The following is a 24,716-nucleotide window of genomic DNA, read 5'->3' on the forward strand; positions in this document are numbered from 1 at the left end:
AGGTAGCATTATTGCAAGACTGTTGAATTAAGACATTTGTTTTTGGCGAAGTGTACCTCATAAACCGGTAACTGAGTGTATAGTCCATGAGGCGCTCAGCCTCTGCTACATTGTTTATTTCATGGAAAGATGACGTGGTCATAGTTATCAAAAATAATAGTATTGCAGTATAATCAGTTTGTAAATTTACTCAATGACTCAATTTAAATGATCAAAATACTCAAACATGGAAAATAATTTTAGGCACATAACTAAATTGAGATAATTCACAGAAGTATGAAAACATTTCCACAGAAGATAAAGAAGTTGTGCATATTCATTTTAATTAAATTCACATGAATGCACAAGTGAAATGCAGTTCCTTACCAAATGTACTAGCACTCGCATTTCATATAAAATGCAACATAAGTTACATTTTAAGTTTCCTTTTATTTCGCAAATATTTAAAACAATGTTTTACAGTATATGGTTTAAACATTGAAGACAATTTTTGAGTAGAAAGTATTTTCCCAGTAGATACAGTATCAATACTCATACTTCAGAGCATAACAGAGACAAAATGAACCTGAATAAATTATAAAATTGCGAGAAAAAAAAAGAGCTTGTTCTTTTCTTGCAAAAGCGAAGATACCAACCAGTGGGCAAAGACAATCGACGCTGCTTAGATCCAACAGTCTCAGCTTGGAGTGTTTGAATCCTGAGAGGTCACTGAGCTACGGCAACTGTGACGCAAAGGCCAAAAATCTCATCCTGCGCAGACACCTTGGTCTGTAAAGTTGTGTGAAAGCCCAAAATAGGTTCAACCGTCAGTAGCCAGGATCAGCACAGCGCCGAAGATACCCACGTTATGTCCTATCAGCTTCATCTGGTTCCAAAACTCCACCTTGCGAGTGTGGTGCCAGTAGCCCAGGTTGCCATCAATAAGCAGGATCACCAGAGGCAGGACGGTGGCCAGGATCTGTGCAGCCAGGCGGACGTAGCAGCCGGACAGGAAGGCCAGAGCCAGCAACCCAAACAGCACCTCCAGCAGCATCAAGGTGATTTCTCCTCCCACGATGTGGTTCAGGTAGGCCTGTTGGTCCTCTTTGCTGTGCTGAAGGGAGTACACCTAATGAGAGGAAAGTGGTACTGCGTTATTTAATATGACACTGACAACAGGTTTTGGTTTGCAGTACACCGCGTTTTAACTCTGGGAGGCGGTGGTGTAGCTAAAATGTGGGCTTTATATGACATTTGCAAAAGTGTCTGAAGTCTCATATCTAGATATCAGATATATCAGATTGACTAATCTGGTTTGTACATACCGTACTTCATGTACGCCTTTTCATGAAGTGATTGCAAGAAAGTCCAGACAGTGAATCTTAAATAACAAGCCTTTACCTTGGCTAAACAAAACGGCTGGAAATAATTATAACCAAATAATCTACCAGTTTTAATAATCTATTTATATCAGAGAATGATGATAAATTAAATTATAATAATATTAATTAATAAGTGTCTTGCATTGTCTGACCAAACGATATTATATAAAATAAAGCAGTAAAATTTATTTAATGAGCTAAAACTGAATTGGGGGGGGGGGGGTTTGCTTGTCAAATTGCCAATATTTTTGTCAATCGACTTATTGTCTAATCAAGTTACGACCAAATCTGTCTCCAAGCATTGCAACATAATGTCTCGGGCATTTTCTCTTAATGTAATGCCCTTGTTGACAATTTGGGTAAGAGCTTTAGTCACTTAATAAAAAAAAAAAAGTATTAGTCTTGTTCAGATTGTGTTGGGCTTGTGTAAGCGTCAGAATTTGTTACAGAGACTGTCCACATCCAAATAATAATAACTTAATACAACTGATGTAGTTCTTACCATGCAGATAAGGTAGACTCCCAGGAAAACCTGTCCAGTAGACTGCAGCGATCTGCTGCGAGGTTTCTGTCTGTACACCTCCCCCGCGCCACTGGCCAAAACCATAAAGCCTCCAATAATGGCCAGCGCTCTGGAATACATCCGTACCTGCAGAGAAACACCATTAATGCTGTGATAATAACCTATGACAAGCACCTGCTACCATGTCAATCTGATGAAACGATCTTCTTTCAGACTTCTAGTGACCACCTCAATTTTTTTTCACTCGTGTGACACAACAAAGATGAAAGAAAGCATGTCGAGAAAGTAATTAAAAAGATAACTATAGTAGTCAAAAAACGTCACAGTATACTATGTCAAAAAATGTTCATAGTATATTACGTCAAAAAGTCACAGTATGTTGGAAAAGGTCATAAAAAGGTCATAAAAGGGTACCGCTTCCATCAATAAAGGTTAAAAGTCATAGTATAGCATGTCGATAAAATTAAGAGTATGTCAGAAAAAGTCATAGTAGGGTATGTCAAAAAAAAGTAGTAAAATAGTCATAAACGGGTACCGCTTCCGCACATTAACCCCCTCATCCCCAAATCCTTCTTGTTGGGTTATTGGCTGCAACGCTGGAATGTTTGGTGGCGCAGGTTGGCCAGTTTGTTTCTGATGCCGTGTGTAGAGCCTGGCCTGCCTACAGCGACCGCGTGTTTGTTTTTATACTCAGTGTGTCCAGGGGACAGGCAGCTCGTGGATAGTGAGATGTTTGCTGTATGTGACAAAACATGCTGTAGCCTAAAAAATGCACAATATCGCTTAGAGCACTTTCAATACCTGCATATTATTATCAGAGGCACAAAGGTAACTTAAAAAAAAAGTGAACCACAGAAGCCAACTCACCTTAAGCCAGTCCCCGTAGTACACTTGTTCTCCAACATACGATGCGTACGTGCTGATGGCCAGTTGTATGGCAGCGGCCATTGCAAACCACCTCCTCTTCACCCCAAATGACATGAAGCTAGCACAGAGCACTGCAGCCCCCATGTCCACATACAGGTACGGTACATGGATGTCTGGTTTCCTGAAGATGACAATGAATAAAAAGAGAAAACTTGATTTTACACAGCTATGGCTTTTTATTTCTAATTCTATCTGTTGTATATTTTTTGTTTCATGATTAATTGTACATTATAGTATTTTGTATTATAGAGTGGAAGTCGGAACACAGCTTACTTTGCATTTAAATGCTTCTGCAGTAATAACAATAAACGTGTACTCGTTTTACAGTAGGGCTCAAACTATTGATAGTTTTGGTGGGGATTCATCTATTAACTGCTGTGATAAAAAATACACTGTACTCAACACCTGGACAGATGTGTGATTTGATTTTTCTTCCAGTGTCAACGTCCCTAAAGGATGCTACTGAGTTTAATGGTGTAGAAAGGCAAGCCAATGTTCACATTCGTAAAGCTGTAAGTAGCACATATTCAGGTAAAAATCAAGTAAAATCGAATTATATTACTTATTCTTAGTTGACACTTTCAGTACAACACCGATTTAAAGACAACTTGCTTTAAAAGTGACAACTATTTGAGACAGGGAGGATAAAGAACCCAACTAAAAGAGGCAGCCGGGCGCGACAAAGGGTGTACACATTTTCCTTAAAGTTGGTATAATTACAGTATAATTCAGAGGGGTGTGGTTGACTGAGTGGACCAGCCCACCGAGGCCTAAAACAATACACGCCCAGGGTATACACAAATTACAGCCTGTCTCCAACAGTGTCCAACTGAAAATTACAGACCTGGCCAAATTTACCGCAACTTGTCATTTTAATTTAAACAACTCCATATGGTACATAAACTGTCTAACATCTTCAACAGCAAATAGGCGAAAAGTTCAGATATAACACATATTGTACAGTAATTAGCTATATCTGCCAAACTAGCTAGCTATATACTGCATCCACAATTATGTTGCTAATAAAGGCTTTTGTACAAGTTTAACGTTGATTGCCGTTAGCCCGTTAGCTAACATTGACGTTAGCTGTTTCCCCGTGCTCCAGCTAGTTAGTTCTTTTTACCTTTTCGAGTCCGCTCGTTCAGCAAACAGCATCAACATGCTGAAGCAGTTCCAAAATCCGAACCGGGTCAAAATAAACGCTCCTAACTGGCTGAGAAACCTTAACGTTTGCTTTCTACTGGGAGCTGCCATTGCTGCTGCAATCGTATCCGCCAACGACACCCCAGACGGTCCACATATACACACATGTCGAAATAAAAGTTCGCGTCTTTCTACATACGTAAACGTGCTTTAATTTAAACACTGATGCTCTTATTTTGAAAGGAATTTCTGTTCTAACTCAAAGAAATACTTCTATTGGCTGATAGAACAAAGTGGGCGCGACAGACTGCTAGGAGGAAACGGTTCGACACCACCATCCACAGGGGAAAGTAGATCATCACAGGAAAATGTGTTTCTGGCTGCTACTAAACCTTGTCATGTTGTAGAAGGTATTAATGTTGCCCTGCCACGCAAAACCGTTTTTACATGCATTAAAAAAACAACAACTGCAACCTCTTTGTCATCTCTAGCCACTGAAAAGAAATAAGTAGAGAAATCAGGCCAATTATAAAAGCTGGTCAGTCTGACGTCATGTTGCCCTTGCTTTCTATTCATGAGCTCGCCCAGTGGCGCTGGGTAAAGGATGTTGATAGCCAGGCTGTCATTGGATACTAAAGCATTTTGTTATTTTATTTCATAAGTTATCTGCTGTAGTTATGGCTGATACTGGGGCAGTGTCATCACAGGAAAGAAGGAAATTAATCGTAGAACAACTAAAAGCTAAACGGGCAAAACTGAGTCCATCTCGGTCGGCCTTTCAACAGATGGAGACAATTACAGGATTGTAAATAATTCAAAAACGTCCCTGAATTGGCCTTCAACTATATAATGTATATTTCATTTACAATGCGTGATGTGGTTGTATGTCAGTAGCCAACATTAAATCATGACCCCCTTCCATTTAGTCTGTGTTTGTGTTGGCCTACTAGTTTCTTTTCCATTGTCCTGTACTTGGGCAAAGAGTCTGTGGGTTTGATGAAATGCGCTATTGGCCTATAAGTTATCACTATGTTGGTTGCTATTAATGATTTTCTGTCCGAGCAAAACATTTACCGCGACTATATGACCATTACCTCCTGGTAATGCTTACTCAGTAATCTACAGTGGGCAATACAGCACTGTAAAGAAAAGACGTTTATGATAGCAGGTGTGGTAAAAACACTACCGGTTTGGTCCAAAATGGCCGCTTGAGTTAACACAAACATTAACAAAAAGTTACATATTACACACATTAATTATTAATTTAATTACATTTATTTAAGAAAGAGGCAATGCAAACTAATAAAACACATGATTATACATGGGTTAACATTTTTCATCTGACCTCGTTGTTAAAATGGCTTTTTTAAATACTACTTACATTATTTGACATTTACATTATTTTGAATTAAATATTTACAGCAAATTTGTATATCAATTTATGTTCTTTTCGACAATAGAGAAAAACAAATCTTGTAGTTTTAATTTTTGTTTTGGCCTAAAATCTCACTGATAATTATACATATTATTTAATAATTTTTATTTTTTATTTTCTTGGTTTATTTAACAGAGACAGACTAATAAAGATATCAATATGCCAGAGTTAGCCATAAGACTTTCAGTCTATCTAATATTAATGTTAATGTTAATAGAAATATGCACAAAGTACGAAAACAAACACAAATTCCCTGAAACAATACCAAGGCTATTGCAATAATCTCAATGGCAGCTATGAAGACATCTTCACGTTACGTATTTTATTCAACCAAAAGTCCCAAACCCAAAGATATTTACAATAATATAATGCTAAAATAACTATTTAATACTAACTTATCCATCTAGGGGTGGACCCAGCGAATGTTTAGCTATGTTAAAAGCACTAATGTTTTAATCTCAGACCTCAAAATCTCTTAAGAAACATTAAAATACGTCCCCACTGTCCATGAGACATCTTGCTTACAGTCTGTTTGGCAATAAAATTTAATCAAAGTATGTGAGTAAAATAGGGGAGAAAAAATGAGGTGCCTGTTCTGTCAATGACTTCTCCAGCACCTCCACGCTGCTGTTGATCCACAGTGACGTGTCCCAGGTTAATCTTTAGTAGATGAGACTAACCTAGATCCTGAAAATGGCTTAGTGTGAGACAAGCTAATGGTTTAGTTAAGGATCAGTAGCTTGTAACTACTCACATAAAATGTCAGTTGGAGGTGAGTAGTGGGACTAGTTTTACAGGACAAGAACACGTTCATAAAACATCTAGCTTAAGAAACACACCAACAAGCATTTTTGATGCTGCCATCCATCCATCCATCCAATGCTGGAGCCTATCCCTGGTACCATTGGGTGAGAGGTGGGGTTAGGTGGGCTACATTTGCAGTATAAAAGAAACAACATTTCACACTCCCATTCTACTCCCATCTATGCGTACTTTAAAGGACCAAAAATGCCAGCAGATTTAAACTCAGGACCACCAAACTGCCTCCAAACAATCATTAGAACTAAAAAATAGCCTGAGCTCAGTGTTAAAAGCATACGTACATAATACAATATTACTAAGAAACCATATATGTATCTATGAAGTTGTTGTTTTCCAAGCCCTGGTTGTAGGAACAGGAACAAATCAGCGTTGGTAAGGACACCTTGAGCAAAAACCTATCAATTTATGCACAAAAACATCAGTGTCGACATTCTTCTTCTATGTTGTTCTGCGTGTGCACATTTTTTATTAGAATGATGTTGCAAGACTTAGAGCAACTGATTGAAAGACTATGTAATGTATAATCAAATCAAGGATGAAGACTTGACCTCCTTCTTTTTGGCACAAGGGCTCATGTTCATGATGTTTAAACAACAACTCTTACCACTGTTAAAGCTAAGTCAAATGTGTGGGTTAGCTACTGATATAAAATGTAAAGTAACAAGTTAAGGAAGAAACAACAGCTTTTGAACAGTAGTGCACAGACAATTACCAGGATTGAAACTTAAAGGAAACAGAAGACATAGTAGTTGAATTTAGAAGGAACAAAAGTGCTTTGCCTGCTACAAAAAACAACAGTGAAACTGTGTGAATAATCCCAACATACAATCAGCTTGGAATTGAAACAGCTTGCAGCAGAGAATGTACTTTTGTTGAAACTCAACCGTTTTAATGTAAACGGTCAGATTTTTACAAATCTCTCGTAGATCAGTACTTCACAGAGTTCTGAAGTTTGGTTTTCTCTGTGTGCTTGGTAACATGCACAAACAAATAAGACACAGTTACTAGCTTGTACACCAAACTCATTCTACCCAAAACTGGACATTTTAAAGCATAGAACCCATTCCCTTCACTGCAAGATCAGTCGCGGCAGCAACCTGACCCGGGGAGATACGTCTACAAAGTAAAAGTAGATACTAGAACATCTTTATTCTTCAAGCCATCAGCCTGTATAACCTGCAGCTCAATCATCAGGTCTCCTTGCTGGTCATTTCTTGCACTTTTATATAAAATTGGAATTTTGATGTTGTGGTTTGACCTCGTTTTTATTTGACTTTGTTTATTCTGTCTCAATGTGATCAACTGTGTTTTATTATGGTTATGTTGTGATCTTATTGTGTTTGTTTTACATGTGAACTTTATGGTGTTTGGAACACTGGACAAAACAAATTTCCTTGTGGGATAATGAACTTGATCTAAATCTGAAAAGTAGTTTAAAAAGCTAGTGATTTGTTTTTGTATTTTGGTGTTTGATTTACCACAGTTTGGGGTTGGTAAGGATGTCTATCATTTCCTGTTTCAGTGTCTCACTTTCTCCACCTCATCTGCAGATCCGTATGATCTCTTACCTTCCTCCTTCCTGTTCAGGGGGTTACGGCTCCTGATTGTTTAATCTCATCACGGGGGATTGGTGACATCAGGACCAATCCTGTGCCGACCTCTCCCAAAAGCCAGCAGGGGGGGGATCAGCTGGGATGAAGAGCAGTGGGACAGCACAGATCAGTCAGTGTGAAGAAGCAACCAGACTACAAGAAGGCATCCAGTCGATGAGCTCCTAGGAGCCAACACATTTCTCATATTTTGGGGGATCCCAACATTCAACAGGTAAAAAGTGATGATTAAGATATTTTCCTTGCTTGGATTTACATTAAGTTTGTCAAAGGAAAGTTTATTTGAAATATTTAAAAAGAATAACCTAACAAAACTACATGTTCTAGCACTCACAAGAGTACACTCTTTGGCATTTGTTGTGATATTTGAATTTTTTTGTCTTGATTTCCTCTTACAGTCAGGATGGCTCGGGATATGTCAGATAAGGAAATCTTAAAAATGGAACTGGAACAGTTGAAGAAGGAAGTTAACACAACTAGAACACCAGTAAGTAAATTAACTCTTTAAAAAAAAATAAGGATTTCATCTCTTCGTCCAAACAATTATAAACAATCTGTCCAAATTTAAACAATCTGTCCAATAATATATTTAATTTTACCAATCAAAAGCCTCTTTGTATTAAAACAATGTGGAAAGTTTAAATTTCCATTGTTTTGTCTGCTAAACATATGTTTTTTTGCTTTGTTAAACTTACATTTGTTCCCATCTTTCTTCTCAACAACAGGTGGCTGCAAACTGCGCAGAGACGGTTGCCTTTGTTGAGGCACTGGTGCCAAATGATCCGCTGATTAAGGGCGTTTCAGATGACAAAAACCCCTACAAGGGAGACAAGGGTGGCTGCATAGTAACATAGCACAAAGACATACAGGGAATAATCAAACAGTTTTTTATGAGAGCCGGTTACATTGCTGTAAATTCTCTTTAGGATTCTTGTGGATAAAATGTTCAGTAGTAAGAAAACTAAGATCTGTAAATGGTATTGCTGCCAGGAGAGAGACCAGCTCCCATCGCCGGATTACTGTATGTACCTGTTGATATGAAAATGCTTCTTCGTCAATTTGTAATTAAATGCAAATAGCTGTAAAACGTTTGACTCAAAATGGCTACTCTTATTATTGATATACATCAGCCTATCTCAGTTGTATTACACTACAATTGCACTTTCATCTCATTTTATCATTTTGGTTAATGTTAAATAGGCTTGCCTAGATATGGTTTGGTGTGTACATTTTTCTAAGAAAGCAGGGCAAAGTCAAATGAGTTGTGAAGCTACTGCTTAGTTTGACTCATAATCGGATTTCCTGCCGTGGCACAGTGGGTAACACTGATGACACAGAGCTGCTTCCTGTATCAAAGTCTTTAAGCCTATTCCAGCGGCTTTATCCCTGCTTCCATTTCAAGCTCTCCATCCAATTAGTGTCCTTTTAATCTGGGTAACAACAAATATGGACTACACATCATTTCTTTACTGCTTCCTAGCATTGTAAAAGAAATATGTTAAAAACAAAAAAACAACAGCACATATCAGCACCTTTGTGCTGATATGTTTCCAAGAATATAGTAACCTATTTACAGTAACTCATCAATAGAGGACATCGGTGCTATATCAGCATTTTACTACAATGTCAAAGCTTTAGCTTGGTTTAACAAAGAGGCTGAAACAACCATTAATCTTTAATCTCCCTGCTTTATTTAAAGTGCGTATATGTTGTAGTGGCACTACAGCTGGTGCGTAACGGAGTGTAGGTACTCTGATTACAAGTATGTCATACAATATGTAATGAAATTGTAAATATGTAACTTAAAATATTTTGTAATGCTTCTGAGATTCTACAGACAAGCAAAATAGTGTTGCCAACTTCTTAAAGGGAAACGCCATCCATCGATTTTACACATCAAAGTGTGTTTACCGGTTTAAGGGATTATGTTAAAAAGTTAAAAAATGAGTTTACCTGACCACTGTAGCCTGCTGCCTCATTTCTGCTTGAGACAACATTAGCCACTACATGCATGACACACCTGCATTTCAGAACTATTGGTGGTTGAGTTGCATTATGGGTAATGTAGGCCCCTGATTTTGACAAGGAAGAGAGATGTTTGGAATAAAAAAGAAGATATCGTTGGTTCTGTTGCATCGATTTTTATCTTTTTTTGTTTAAACTGTCCTAAGTGAGTCAGTGTTATAAGGCCCAGGCAATCCATTTTAATGTAACTATGTGTAACTTTTAAATGTTTCTGAAACTGTGTAATGTTTCAACTGATGATCATAAATGTCCTGTAAAAGCAAACAAAACAGTGAAAATAAAGCTATATTTATTCAGTTTATATTAATGCCTTTGCTAGGGTCTTTTTGTGACTGTATCCGAGTCAAACTTTAGTTTAAAAACATAATTTGAACAGAAGCGCCACTTTAAAGATTGACCGTATTCTCATTTTGGGTCAAATGGCTAGGGGCACTTCTATTATCGCATCAAAATCCCTATTTTTAAAACACTGCAAATACAGAAGCTTTGTTCAAAGTAACACCAGGGCTCAAGCAACAAGAACATTGTTTGTGTACACAAACTCTTTTTGACTGGTAAGATGGCAGAGACCGGAAAAACCACAGCTAAAGTGAGTCAAAAACTCTCTTTTCTAGTAAACTCGTTGTCTCTGTGTCCTAAAACATGTTTTTAAATGAAAGTTTGCCTCGGGACGGGGACATTCACAAGAAGACCCTGGGTTGCATTTTGGCGAGAGTTACGCTTTAAGGTGAACTGAATAAGTGTAGAACTTGAGTACAAAAGTCTATTCATGGACTACATTAAAACTGTTATCACATAGATTACATGATGTACTTATATATCTATCACATTTATGTTTAGACTATTGTTAATTTATTTTTATTTTATCTGAAGGACAAAAACAGTGTGGATGGTAGGACAATTACTTTGTGTTTTTTTAAACGATTTGAACAGTGAAATTTCTTGCATCATGAACACCAACTCTGTCCTTAATCTTAAAACGATAAAACTCAGCGCATGTGTAAAGTCTAAAATGACACGTCCATTGTAAAGTCTTTATCTTAATTGTCTTATCAGATAATACAAATTGTGGATAATATAAATAATCTATAACACAAGCATTAATCAAAAGTGACTTCTAGAAGTCTGAACAGGAAAATGTATACTTTAAAAACATTGTCTTTCAGATATTATGCCAATTCCTTACATAATTTATGTTTCTTGAATATGGTAAATCTTTTTGAAGAATTTCACCAAAGACAAGTGAAACATAGCAAATAAAAAAAGATGTGACGGGCACATTATTTGCTTTTTATGTTTTTGTCTGAACTAAATGATATGTGCACTGTCACAGCAAGAAAAATGGGTGTTTCACTACTTTCTTTATTACTTGTCATAACACATAATGTAACAAATTCCTATCTGTCTTCTCTGGACCTTTGGATCTCTCTGCGTAATAAAAGGAGCAGTCCGAGGAGCAGTGTTGAAAATCAACCTGCCACTGCTATAGTGAGTTCAGAAACAGCTATTTAAATTGTCTCCACAATGTGGTTCTTAATTTTCTTAGTCTGTTTGGTTATATGGGCCGGTGGCACATACCGGTACCTGTATGGGACACCGAGCCCTTTCTCCTTGGAGTCAGTGAGACCTCCTGGACCTCGAGAGTTTGATCAGAAGAAGCGGGACAAAGTTATCAAGCAAGGTAAAATTTTTGCAGTGGAAAATGCTTGTTTTCAACATCACATTTAATTGGCTGATGAGAACTGTGGGCACACAAAAACAATATACAATACATTCAGTTTTGAATATAGTATTAATATGTTAAGGTATGACAACAGTCAACTCCCAGGGAGTAAGCACATTTAAAAATGTGAAATCATTTTTATTAGTAAAATATTAAACTTTTTTTTTTTTCCATTGTGGATACAGTTTTTAGCTACGTACATGTCAAAATTAAAAGAGAATTCCGGTCGATTCCAACACGTAGCTCTGTTGTTTGTGAATTTGGAGAGCTGTCAGTAGAGAGAAAAACAAAAACAATCAGTGCACCAAGTTATCCTCCTGCTAGAGTTAGCAGCCATCAGGCTTAAACGTTAAAGTTTTAAACATGTTTTCAGCCTCTTTACACGTACAAGGTTCCTACCCATGTGCGGTGATTCCTTCCGAGTGAACACAGTGAATCTGACTGCTGTAGATGTGACAGAAATGCAAGAAAGTTCTGCTAATTCAGCTTTGTTTAGTTCCTGTGTTGATACTGCAAGGAGAGCTTCGGGACCGTCTACAAACTACAACACCAAAGCAGGAGGACAACTCCGTGTAGGCAGCACCGATTGTTTTCATTTGTCTCGCTACTGACAGCTCCACCGTTTTTTAAAAACAGAGCTACATGTTGAAATCAACTGGAATTCTTCTTTACGTATGCAAGTCAGCAAAGCACCAGTTCTGCCAAACAAACAAAAATTTAAACAAAAAATGAGAATAGGTTAGATAAAATGCATTATATATAATAGTTTTCTTCTGAAATGCTGACATTAAAATCCAACAGCACATCTTTGTACAGTAATAAAAAATTAAGAACAATTACAAGCAAAAACTGGGGCATAAGAACGTGTCCAAGGGCCAAAAAATACAGAGAGAAAAGACAGGAAGGAGGGAAACAAAAAGAAGGAAACAGAAAGAGTGACGTCCAAAGCTTACAAATAATATATCCAGAAAACCAACATTAACGAACACATACATGAACAGAAGTAAAGACTGAAGCACAGATTTACAGCAAGGATTTCAGGTTCTCAGCAATATTGAGACACGTTTCCAAAGTTTGTCTTCTGTGTATTAAGGGAAAATAGCAATGACAGTGTTGACTGTAGCCTTATACTATATATATTTTTAGCAAACTCATGTGGGTACAATATTGAAGTGTGTTAGTCAGTCTGAAGATGAACTACACCATATTATACTAACAAGTTTCCACATTTTGCAATTGTAAAAAGTCTTGATATTGCACTCAACGCGGTCTTCCAAGACATCAAAACTGTCCCCGAACACCAATTCAAATGAATCTTGGTTGTGCTGTAAAAACTTAAGCCAAAGGTAACCTAGAATAGTTCAAAGGATATAGGACAAAAGTAGGCAATAAAACAGATATCAAAAAGTTCAATATAGTTCTTCTATAGTCTAATCTTCTAGTCTAATCTATAGTATAATCCTTGATCTAAATTGCCTGTTGATTAGATCTAAATTAGCAGAGGTACAGGAACAGTTTTTCACCTGTAGGCTTTATCTTAATTAGATAATGGCCAGGGGATTGTGTTCACAGTCTAATCTACTACCAGCAGCCATATATTTATGACATGAGAGGTCAGTGCGCCCTTCAGAATGTATTATGCACCCAATTATGCAACACGTTTTAGCACTTGTTCATGACAATGACTCTTTATTTTACCCTTTTGGAAATATAAAGATAAATGTTACCTTAAACAAAGCTCTGCATGTATCTGGACAGGCTTCCGCCTCAACAAAGTGCCCCAGAACCTGGATGTTATTGTCATCGGGAGTGGTATCGGTGGGCTGACAGCTGGAGCCACACTGGCCAAAGCAGGAAAGAAAGTCCTGGTGCTGGAACAACATTACCAAGCAGGAGGCTGCTGCCACACCTACATAGAGAAAGGATTTGAGTTTGATGTTGGTAAGAGGACATAACAGGGATTACATAATTGTTGTAAGGAGGCTCAGAATATCTAGCAGCACACATACTGTATCTATTCTTCTGAATGTTCCTCAAATTGGGTAAAATAAATGGATTTACTAGCTGTTCTAGTTGACAACAGAACATTCAATAGCTTGTATAAATAGTCAGAGGATTGAAAAAAATGTTTTATGAAGCACAATAGACTGTCGGAAACTTTACTATGACTTAAGATTAAAAAAAGCAGGAATTCATCACAATTTAAAGGCTGTAACCAGAGAATGGCTGGCATTTATTGATTATTAATTCAATAATTTAAAGAAAAATCTTGTTTGTTTTACCTCTTGTTAAGACACTTTTAGGAAACAACAACAAACTTAATTTCTTCCTTTGAACAGTAAAGGCAACAGATATTAAGACAACTACTTCTTGTAAAACCATTAGCTTTTGACTATTTTTTTTTATTTTTTTAAAGATTATTTTTTGGGCATTTTAGGCCTTTATTTGATAGGACAGTTGAGGATATGAAAGGGGAGAGAGGGGGGGAGTGACATGCAGCAAAGGGCCGCAGGCCGGATTCAAACCCGGGCCGGCTGCGTCGAGGAGTAAACCTCTATACATGGGCACCCGCTCTACCAACTGAGCTATCTGGGTGCCCGCTTTTGACTATTTTGAGGAATTTGGGGATAGAGAGATGTTTTGGAGCGAGCAGCTGCCAGCTAGAAAAGAACTGCAGATGAAGGCACTTCCACTTTGGCTTTGCCCCCAAGCCGTGGTGGTTCTAGCTCCAAATGTAACCGCTTGCACATTAATGTTTGCAAAATTATATTTAAGCAGTCTTTATAAAACATCTTTGTTTGTGTATATCTATGCAAGATCCTCTCAAATATGAAGGGTGAACTCAAAAGGAACAACAATGCACATGGGTGTTGGGTGTAGAACGGATGTTGTGAATATTACCACATTCTTGTTTGCTGCCCTTTCTCCTCCAGGGCTTCACTACATTGGTCAGGTTGGTGAGAACAGTCTGCTGCGCGTTGCCTTCGACCAGATCTCTGAGGGCCAGTTGGAGTTCCATGAGCTAAATCAACACTTTGACACCATTCATATTGGCCTGGGCAATGAGAAACGAGAGTACACAATTTTATCCGGTAAAACTGAAATGAAAGCCCATTTGATGAAGCAATTCCCCGATGACACAGAGGCCATTGAGACATTCTTCAAAATCATGAAGGTACTGTGTTAGCTAGTGCACACATAATTTAGTGTCATCTCTCTAAAACGTAGCAACAAAACCATGGATCCTAAACATCTACTGCGTTCCAACAGGTCTCAGCTCAGCATGCTTACTACCTGGCAATTCTAAAGATAATACCGCAGTGGGTCTCTTTATTCCTGCTGAAGTCAGGCATCGGAAACCTTGTCTCATCGGTGTTCCGCCTCTCTGGCTCATCTGCAACAGACTTTGTGAACACCCTAACCAGCAACAAGGACCTCCATGTCATCTTTGCTTATCTTTTCTATGGTGGGTTCTCAAAAATAAGATTGTATAGATGGATAGAGATACAGTAATAGAGATAGAGTATAGATAGAGTAATATTATAGTAGAAAACCAACCTTAAGTCCATCAAAAAAAAAAAAAAAAAGAGTGTTCTCACTCTGCAATGGAATAACTGTCTCCAAGGTTTAATTTGAGGGTATTTACGTACATCCACATCCAATGAACAGAGTAAGAATGGCAGCCAATTTTACACAAAGTCTACCAACAATGTGCCGCATCTGCAACTAGACTTCCATTTAAATTCGATGCAAAATGAGTCTCAAAAACAAATTGATGCCTCCCGAAAGTTTATATGTGTCTTATCTGCACTTAATGTTATTTTAAATGAGAATTCAGTGACATTAATTTAGATAATTTTTGATTATAAGACCTGGCAAGCTATACAACATGCAACTGGATGAGCAAACTTGTAACTGGATGGTTGCAGGTTCCAATTCCTGAACAAGATGAGAATGTGATTTTGAAACAAAGTAATAATGAATCCTTTAACTCTGTGTTTATCTAGGTGTGCCTCCAAAGGACTCCAGTATTATGATCAATGCCCTCCTGATTCATCACTACAAACGAGGTGCCTTCTACCCTAAAGGGGGTGCCAGTGAGATTGCCTTCCATATCATCCGCACCATTCAGAAATATGGAGGAAACTGCCTGGTCAGAGCTCCCGTCTCCAGGATTTTGGTTAACGAGAAGGGAGAAGCTTATGGTAAGAAATGATTCCACCTCCATCTTTGGCCTGATACTGAAGAAATGTACTTTACAGGTACCTGACTGAAGACTTCCTTTGTGTGCAGGTGTGAAAGTGAGGAAAGGTCAGGAGGAAGTGGAGGTTCTTGCCCCTGTAGTTGTTTCAAACTGTGGCATCTTCACTACCTTCCAGACACTTCTTCCCCCTGAGATTACAGTCAAGCCAGGTAGGTAACAAATCCATTTTACCTAAATGGATGCAACATGTATACATTATTTTATTTTGAAAGTAAGGAGGAAGTTTCAAAGTAATTGTAAGCCTTCCATATTATAGATATTCAGAAAAGACTGGACATAATGAAACATGCCAGAGGGTCCTTTTTGGTCTTCTCTGGCTTTGATGGAACGGAAGAGGAGTTGGGCCTCAAGTCCACAAACATCTGGCTGTTCAAAGACAATGACATGGACAAGTCGTAAGTTTACAGGTCACTGATAAAAATGAACACTGACATTTATTTTCCACAAGAGGGCAATATGGCATAAGAAATAGGAATGCAATAATTTTACAAAGGCAAAACTAACTTTAGTGTAGCCCTGCTCTCAGTAACATTTACACATTTTATACTGTTTCCAAAAGTAAAAAAAAAACTGATATAGCTAATGTAAAGTAAACATACTGTGTATAACTGGGTGTGGCTTATTTAATTTCCAAGTTAGAACAACCTTTTTTGTCCTCTAGATGGGGTACAGGATCAGTCAGGTTTCAGCTCCTGCATTTAAATAGCATACATAATCAGGCATATGTGTTGACCCACCACACTTCTGATCAAAGCAGCCAAGACCTGCTCTCACTGAGCGATGACGATCCAATGATACACTTTCATATGTGTTTTTTAGGATGGATGACTTCTTTGCATTGAGTAAAGAGGAAGCACCAGATAATATTCCCATGATGATGATCACAATACCATCTTCCAAAGACCCAGAAGCCAAAATAAGACACCCTGGTACAAACACCCACTACCTTTTTCTACTGTTGCAGAAATAGCAGTATCAGTAAATAATGTTCTATATAATATTTAAGATAAAGAGACATATTTAAATATGTACTGCTACTAGAACATCTTATGTATAAGATATGATCTAAATACCAAAACTAAACTAAATACCAAATAATATCACATCTGAGTGTCCAGACAGAATAGGTGTAATGTGTTTTATGTTCACAGGAAAATCTTGTATGACAATACTGATGATGGTGAAGTATGAATGGTTTGAGGAATGGAAAGACACTACTGCACGCAAAAGGGGCGATGAATACTATAACTACAAAATGAGATTTGCTAACAACCTCTTTGACTGGGCTTGTACTTTATTCCCTAAAATCAAAGACAAGGTAGGAGCCGACATTCTCTGTTATATATGCACATGTACACACTGACGTACAAGTTTAAGTACGTTCCCGTTGCCTGTACATTAAAATGATCTAAATTTCTACTGCCTATGCTTTTATTTGATGTTTGTCGCTGAATACAGACTGTATTGTTATATTTGTATGAATCGTTTTTCAGTTGGTATTCCAGGAGGTGGCGACCCCACTGACCAACACTCACTATTTGGGTGCCCAGCGTGGAGCCATGTACTCCTCAGAGCACAACCTAGAGCGTTTCAAAGCCGAGACTGTGGCAAGGAACAGGTGTAGCACCCCTGTCAAAAACCTCTACATCTCAGGTATTAAGTTTGGCCAAGGCTTATAGGTTAAAAGTTTCTGCAAGCACAGTGAGTTGTTTGTGTTTTGTGATTGAGTGAAGTCTTCACGGGCATGGAAATGTCTCAACAAGCCCTAAGACTGATTTACCTCGGAGGGGGGAGCGTTGACAATGCTTTAAAATTTGGGAGTTTTGTTGTAATTCTTAACATACCAAACTAGCTGCTAATTTGCTGGATTAGTTTATCGATGTTTGCAGAAGGAATTAAAGCTTGTAAAGAAAACATTGTCTAAAGGGGGAACAATAGTTTGAATCCAGACTTCAAATAGTCTTGTCTCATTCAGCAGGTTGCATTTGTGTGTCTGTTCCAGGTCAAGATGTGTTCAGCTGTGGGATAGCAGGCGCTTTGCATGGTGGACTCCTCTGCGCCTCTGCTGTGTTGAATCACATTGTCTACCTTGACTTGGACGTCATCAAGAAGACGCTGAAGAAGAGAAAAGCCAGAGAGTTGGCTCAGCTGGCTAAAAAGAAACTGCAGTGAGAGCACTCTCTACTTCCCCTGCAGGACAGTGGTGAAACTGCACAAACCAGGACTGCAAAAGGACCCTTGATTGTTATGGGAACACAACAGCACTGAGTCCAAGATCGATTTTATATACTAATATTTTGAAGTCTAAACATACTAATGCCAATAGACTCCTTTTCTTACAGTTACAAGGAAGTTATGTTATCTCCTGCTTGTACTCAAAGGAAATAATACAGCTGTGGTGAACACTATAGCCAATTTCTACTAAACACATAACAAACAACAAATAGCCTAAACAAGTATTAGTTTTTTTATGTTCTGAGCTGAGAATAAAGAAAGATAAAGAAGATAATAATGTGACCCTGGTGGATCATTCAGTCCAGTGGGATCTATGCCGACATACTAGATTGACTAGTACATAGATTGCTGGTAAATAGTCTATATTTTCATCATAATATGTCACACTTAACTGGTACTACTTCATCTTAGAATTGCTACAAGTTCTAACTTTTGCTTTCGAGGTTGTTGCATGTCCTAATCGTGAACTACGTCTGTCTTAACATCGAAATACAAAATGCTGAAGGGATAGCATGCTCTACCATAGGCTTCAAAGATGATATTGGCTACAATTCATAATGATCCATTGAAGAAAAAGACCACAAAATGAGATGAGAGAGGACCGAACATCCCATTTATAATACTGCAATGAGAATGTATATACCTCAGGAGCTAGGGAGGGTTTTGTTGGGTTTTACTGATGCTGGCTTGCTTTGCCTGAGAAGAAAGCACAAATGCAGTGCATTTTCTAATGGCTGTTTTTGTGACATGTGCACTGATTTATTTTGTGATGTAGTTTTGTTTTCTTTGTCTTTTAACTGTCACAACATTTTGCATTACCCAAAATGCATATTTGTATTTTTCGAGGTACATATTCCATAAACTGAAACCAAGTAAAAAAAAAAATCCCTGTCTATCAAAATGCTGAAAACATTAAACTTTCAAAGTGCTAACACTAATACAGATTTACGTACAGTATATGAACATTGAAAAAGTTACAGAAAGATTATAGGATATTGTAAAAATATTACCAAACTTCTTCTTCTATAGATAATGTAAGTATAGTTTGAGTAATTTTCATTGAGCAGCTAGAAGCCTAAATCATATGATTAAATCCAACAACAAATCATGAATCCATCCAGAACAATCAGTAGCATCCGGTATGATGGGTTTGCTAATTATTGAGACTGTATATCACTCAGTGAACTGAGACTCTAAGTCCCCCTGGGTTTTGTAGTTCCCACCTATGTTGTTCTGACCTGACTTAAAACCCGAGCGTTGTTTGGGTAACAGCTGAAATCAAACGGACGGAAACCTCAGACTTCCTGCACTAAGTGAACATTTCCTCAGTAAACGGTGGGCATATTGGCTGACAAGCTGTGGTCTGTTGGAGTCTACCGGGGGGATCCGAGGAGAAGAATGCCCCTTCTGTCCAGCCAGCCGGTGGGAAGCAAGTACCTCTCTTGCTCTGTTAACCTCCATCCCTCTGCTGTACAAACCCAGGGAAAAGTTCTCCCTGCTGCTAGAGTGCTCTGATGGTCAAGTTGCTACTGTACTGTTACCATATTCTTCCAATACTTAAACTTAAAAAAAGCCCAAAATACTGTAAGGCAAGTTCAAAGACTGAGGCAAAATGGAAGAGAGAGGAGTTAATTATACTGATTTTGGCTGGCTGGAAGTTCAGTAGGCCATAACGTATAATTACAGTGGCATGAAGTGCAGTATTTCACCAGAAATAAGCGTGAGATCCACAGTAACTCTTACTTTCCTATGCTGTGCTTTGACTGACTCACAGAGCTATAAACAAACCCACCTGCCTTTTCAGCTCTGAAATAAAGGGAACCCACCCATTTTTGGCCATGCTAGCGGTGTCGGCTGGTTGGTTAGTCCACTACTGGTCCAGACTGAATCTCTCAACTATTGGGAGGATTGTCATGGAATTTTGTACAAACATTCATGGTCCCCAGAGGAAAATCCTGATGTGTTTGAAATGTGTTGGTTGCTTTGCCTTGTTAGACTGTGTTCAACTTTGTAGTGACAAAATATAGTTGTTTTTTTTAACTTTAAAGAAAAGCAAGGCAGCAATGGCAGCTAGAATGGGAAGATCTGAGGGGGAGGAATTTAAGTTTTTCTTGACCAGCACAAGCACCACCTCAACCCCCTTTCTCTTTTTTCCTCTTGCAGGCGGCTCCCACATGTTTAGACACGCTCTCACATCAGGAGAGGCCCAGAGGGTAGGATCTTCAATACAGCACTCCACTCTTTCCACCGTCTGAGACGCTCTGTCTGACACTCTCTATCCAGCAAACACACACTTTTAAATGAAATTATTAAATCAAAGGCTGTGGTTCTAATCCAACAACGCTGGCTCCTGAAAACTTTTATTTACACAAAACGAACTGTAATGTTGTAATGTGAGGATAGTCTCGGGGAGTAGGTCTATTCGTGTTGCTAGAACTTTGTCTCTGTATTTCAGCCAGCTTTCCTGCTTTTCCAGATGTTGAAGCTCCTCCCCGCTGGCCTGCCGCAGCCTCCCACAGCTTGGACGCAGCCAACAAACACAGCTGCTACCAATCTGAAGACTCAACCCAGATGAGAGGAAGACCCAGTCCGAAGATAGCATCCTGGATCAGACTGGGCTTTAAGGCAAGAGCAGGTGACAAAAAGCAACCCTGGTCACTCCTTCTGAACTACCATCTTTTAGTACCATCCATGCCCTTGATAAATGAACAATTTAAAATGTGCCATACATAGGGGTTTAAAGCCAAAGCTACAAGTGTTTTTTACACAGGGAGGCGAAAAAACTGATTTCTTAATTTCTGTTTCTGTGGATAAAACCAATTTAGAAGTGATTTTCCTGCTCTGCACAGATCACAGACTTCTTCTCCAATGTCGGCGAAAAGCTGCTGCTTGAGGCCAACTTTCTGTTGAGCTAAATGGAAAATGGCATCTTCCCAAAATCTCCCATCTGCCTGAAAGTTCTTTCTACAATCTGAAACGCTACTTGTCTCACATGTATGTAGACAATGTTGTATTTTGCATTATCTACTCTAGACTTTAGTCAGTCTTGTCATTGTTATACGTACAAAAATGAACACAGAAAAAAACATTTAACCAATCCATTGGTAGAAAATGTATTGCCAACTTGCAAGGGCTTGCTGTTTTTCTTGAAAATCTTTAAGTTACTATCTTTTTTATGCATTTATTTATTATTTTATAAACTTTTATAAACTTATACCTGCAATTCTTTAGGCTGAAAACAACAATAAGAGCAGTGAGAGTGAATCAAAAGTAAAGTTGAGGGTCAGACAGCTAAACAATATCCTAAAACCCATTAAAAAGCTGAGGGGAGCTGCAGATGGAGGTGATAATTCTCTGCAGGTTCATCATCACTATGAGCCTTTTCACAAAATAATCATTGGTTGCAACTCTCATTTCAATGCTTTCAATTTCAGAAAGGTGAAATCATCAACATGCTAGTTAGCTCCCCTGTTTGCCACACATTTAAACCAGAGAAAGCTGTAATTTCAGATGCTATTTTTAAGTGCTTAATGGGTGATTGACAGCAGGCAGTAAGTGCAAACAGCACTTTTCATGGGCATCTTTCCCCTCAAAGTGTCATGTAGTTTTAACACATCTACAATAAATTGCACTCATCATGCGGCCATCTTGAAGAACTTAATTAACTCCTTCACTACTTTTTCTTCTCAGCTTCCCAAAGGAATTAGTACTAAGGAATGTATCTTGGCAGGCCTCTACTTTCCCTTTTCAGCTGTTTGTAATGTTTCTTGTGAGGCTGCTCTGCACATTTGATTGTGAATTATGTTGCATGTTGGCGTTTGGATGAGAAAGAGAGAGAGAAACAGTGAGGAGGCAGGAATAGGGAGGCCTGGAGAAAGGAGAACCACAGAGCACCATGCCTTTTCATATGAGTCATTCCCTCTGCCTGCATCTACAATCAAGCTCCTGCTCCATCGTGGTGTGTGAGAGAGTAAAAAAGATTGTATCATACAGAGAGTATAATCCACCTTTGCAACTGGCAACAACAAACACCTTTGACATCCAGGTTGTCTTTAAAGACCCCAACACTGATATAAAGGTACTTACTAACTTCAACTTTTGCTTTCCCGTCCAGTTAAATGCAACAGAGTGAGTGGAAAGGAGACATTGTTTTAGAGAAAACAAAAGTAATCATCACCTGCTAAACCGCAAACAGTCTATGATGAGATCATAGTTTACTGTGTTTCAGAGCTTCACCAAGGATAGGAATATCTGGATTGAAACCAGTACTGACAATGTTAAAAAAACACACAGGTGATGTCAAGAATAAACGTTATATAGAAGAGAAAGAAGCCTACGTTAAACTAGTATTAAAGATTCTGTGTTTAAATTAAAGAGTAAATCTCTTCGCTCCTTCACACCCATCTATGTGACTGCAGCTCCTCCTTCCAGCGGATGCTTCAGACATGACCCAGAGTCTCACATTTCACCCCCCACCTCCACCTTCCCCTTAAAATATACCTACCCCTCCACAGAGTAATCCTCATCTGCCTACTGCATCCACATTCGTCATCACTGCTCTTTCTGCTCTGTGTTTACATGGGGAGCCAACTGGTGAAGTTGGGGTAAGCATAAATGCTGGAGACAGTATGCACTAGAGGGGGCTCTTCTGTGGGTGTGATCCCAGCCAGCCCTCAAAAGGAGATGACTCCTCCACACATGGTTTGGATACTGTAGGGGTTATGTGTTTTTTTTTCTTGTCTGAATCAAGGCAATAGAATAGAAAGAATAGAATTTGTAAAATGCTTTACAGACTTTAAAGCACCTGGGTCAAACTTTTGATTATTGGGGTTTTTAACCCTCCTGTTGTGCTTGGGTCAAATTTGACCCCATTTAACTATGTCTATATCTGCAATATTCTTTTAACCAAATTACCACAAAAAAGGATGGATTCCATGCAACGCTATTTGCAAAATTTAATCACTTTCACTGAATTTCGGGTGTAAATTGAAATGGTTTCAAATCAGTATCCTGACCAAACTCATCCACTCAACATACGTTCCTCTGATCTTAACTATTAGTCAAAATAATTCATAATTTCTGCTTTATTAGCTCAAATATTAGGTATAATTCTATACAAATGAGGGTTATTGACCATGGATTCCAATAAATTGTGTAAAACTAGTGGTAGTAAGGTGTTGTTAGTGAAATAAAAAACAAAAAATGTGTTGAAAATGAAGTGTTAATCTTTTTGACCCGGGAGGAAAACACAAGGGATAAATAACCTGGAATTGATTTGGTCTTGATGAGCTTTAATGCATCAGTAGAAAAAATGCGCTTTAAACATTAAAGGGATAGCTCAGATCTTTTGAAGTGGGTTTGTATGGGGTACTTATTACCTTTTCTCATAACCTTATACCTTTTCTTATTACCTACAGTAGATGTCTTCCCAGAAGCAAACCAAAGCTGTTATAATGCACTCTTTAGGTCAGTTTGTTAGTTTATAACCTAAAGTCACACAATAACACAAACAATGTTTCTGCAAGGTAAAATTATGTTTTTGTCACGAGTCTGCTGGCTTTAAAAAGAGCATAGATAACAGCTTCAGTTTCCTGTCAGAAAGGGCTTTCTGATGGCAAGGTAAAGCAGTGATCTATATTCTTCTAGATTCTAGACTCAAGATATAGCCTTTTTTAGGTGGTCCTTTATTTAGATAGCTAAAATACCTTGACCTGCAGCCCCCTCCAGCAGTACATTGCTTTTGCTTCTGTGTCGGTACTCCTGCCTGCTTCTTCTAACTGGGGGTTTGCTGACAGCCATCTACTGTAGGTGATACAGTAACTATGGACAAGTACCTCACACAACTCCATTCAAAAGATCCAAACTATCCTTTTAAAATCAGATAAAAGTTAATATTTAAATAGATTCATTAACAAAAATGGCTGATTTGTAATGTTTTTTCTTTCTTTTATTTTACTTTTCAAGATTTGTTCAAGAGGCCACTTTGAACACACAGTTTTGCAAAGTGTTTCACAGTTTGCCGAGACAGGCTTAGGTCTTGATCTTCACACACCAACTGTTTACCTTTCCACTTAGCACAGATACGAGAAACATTCAGCTAGATGGCGGCATCCTCAGCTCCTTCATGGATTCTAATGCCCTTTATTTTAGGATTCAAAATGTTGGCTACCACAACTGTTCCTGTGCTGAGAGTTTAACAAGATACAGCTTCCTATGATTGTTACATTTGACCACTTCTGGACAACTGGACTACTATCGCTAGTGTTATGATCAAAACTAACAGTGATATTTCCTCTAAAGGTTAAGAGACAAACACATAGGCACGGTTTGGGATGTCACCTGCTGCGTCTCAGCTCCAGTCTCCAGCTGACTGACACTAATTCCTCTGTCCAGATCTCCTGTTGGGGGTGAAAGCTTTGCTCTTCGATTGGGATAGGCTGTTTTTCTCTGGGCTCTGCTCACTGGCCCAGGACTCACAGCATGATGATCCCAGAGGTGTCATACCTACTTGTTTTTACTACTTTGGACTACATCAAAAGCGTTCCAGGTGGAAAATGTCACAACCTATTGTGTACTCTTATACAGTATGTACTATATACACTCACCGGCCACTTTATTAGGTACACCTGTCCAACTGCTCGTTAACAC

The 24,716-nt window shown here is 38.4% G+C and overlaps 3 protein-coding genes and 1 long non-coding RNA gene across 6 annotated transcripts in view; 2 read left to right on the top strand and 2 right to left on the bottom strand.

Moving 5' to 3' along the window:
* Positions 1 to 307: 307 nt before the first annotated feature.
* Positions 308 to 4,161, bottom strand: tmem101 (transmembrane protein 101). The gene is made up of 4 exons (XM_034860730.1): positions 3,935 to 4,161; positions 2,752 to 2,932; positions 1,864 to 2,010; positions 308 to 1,108 (listed from the first exon to the last, which is right to left on the bottom strand). Exons 1-4 carry the CDS (start codon positions 4,063 to 4,065, stop codon positions 800 to 802), a joined length of 768 nt encoding a protein of 255 aa, XP_034716621.1. The 5' UTR covers positions 4,066 to 4,161; the 3' UTR covers positions 308 to 799.
* A 3,638-nt stretch (positions 4,162 to 7,799) lies between these two features.
* On the top strand, positions 7,800 to 8,912 carry gngt2b (guanine nucleotide binding protein (G protein), gamma transducing activity polypeptide 2b). The gene is made up of 3 exons (XM_034860731.1): positions 7,800 to 8,035; positions 8,220 to 8,308; positions 8,547 to 8,912. Exons 2-3 carry the CDS (start codon positions 8,225 to 8,227, stop codon positions 8,673 to 8,675), a joined length of 213 nt encoding a protein of 70 aa, XP_034716622.1. The 5' UTR covers positions 7,800 to 8,035; positions 8,220 to 8,224; the 3' UTR covers positions 8,676 to 8,912.
* A 2,458-nt stretch (positions 8,913 to 11,370) lies between these two features.
* Positions 11,371 to 18,598, top strand: si:ch1073-13h15.3 (inactive all-trans-retinol 13,14-reductase). The gene is made up of 11 exons (XM_034860729.1): positions 11,371 to 11,527; positions 13,328 to 13,510; positions 14,503 to 14,744; positions 14,840 to 15,035; positions 15,577 to 15,774; positions 15,863 to 15,982; positions 16,090 to 16,228; positions 16,653 to 16,762; positions 16,985 to 17,151; positions 17,327 to 17,486; positions 17,836 to 18,598. Exons 1-11 carry the CDS (start codon positions 11,371 to 11,373, stop codon positions 18,003 to 18,005), a joined length of 1,842 nt encoding a protein of 613 aa, XP_034716620.1. The 3' UTR covers positions 18,006 to 18,598.
* LOC117937074 overlaps positions 16,023 to 24,716 on the bottom strand; it is a 25,019-nt gene continuing 16,325 nt past the window's right edge. Inside the window, exon 3 of one of the 3 annotated variants that reach the window (XR_004655090.1) lies at positions 16,023 to 16,195. This is a non-coding gene — a long non-coding RNA (uncharacterized LOC117937074). Of the gene's footprint in view, positions 16,200 to 20,631; positions 20,687 to 24,716 lie in introns of those variants that run through there. The other 2 variants (XR_004655093.1, XR_004655092.1) reach the window with 2 other exon arrangements.

Source organism: Etheostoma cragini, chromosome 21 (assembly GCF_013103735.1).
Source record: "Etheostoma cragini isolate CJK2018 chromosome 21, CSU_Ecrag_1.0, whole genome shotgun sequence".
NCBI lineage: Eukaryota > Metazoa > Chordata > Actinopteri > Perciformes > Percidae > Etheostoma > Etheostoma cragini.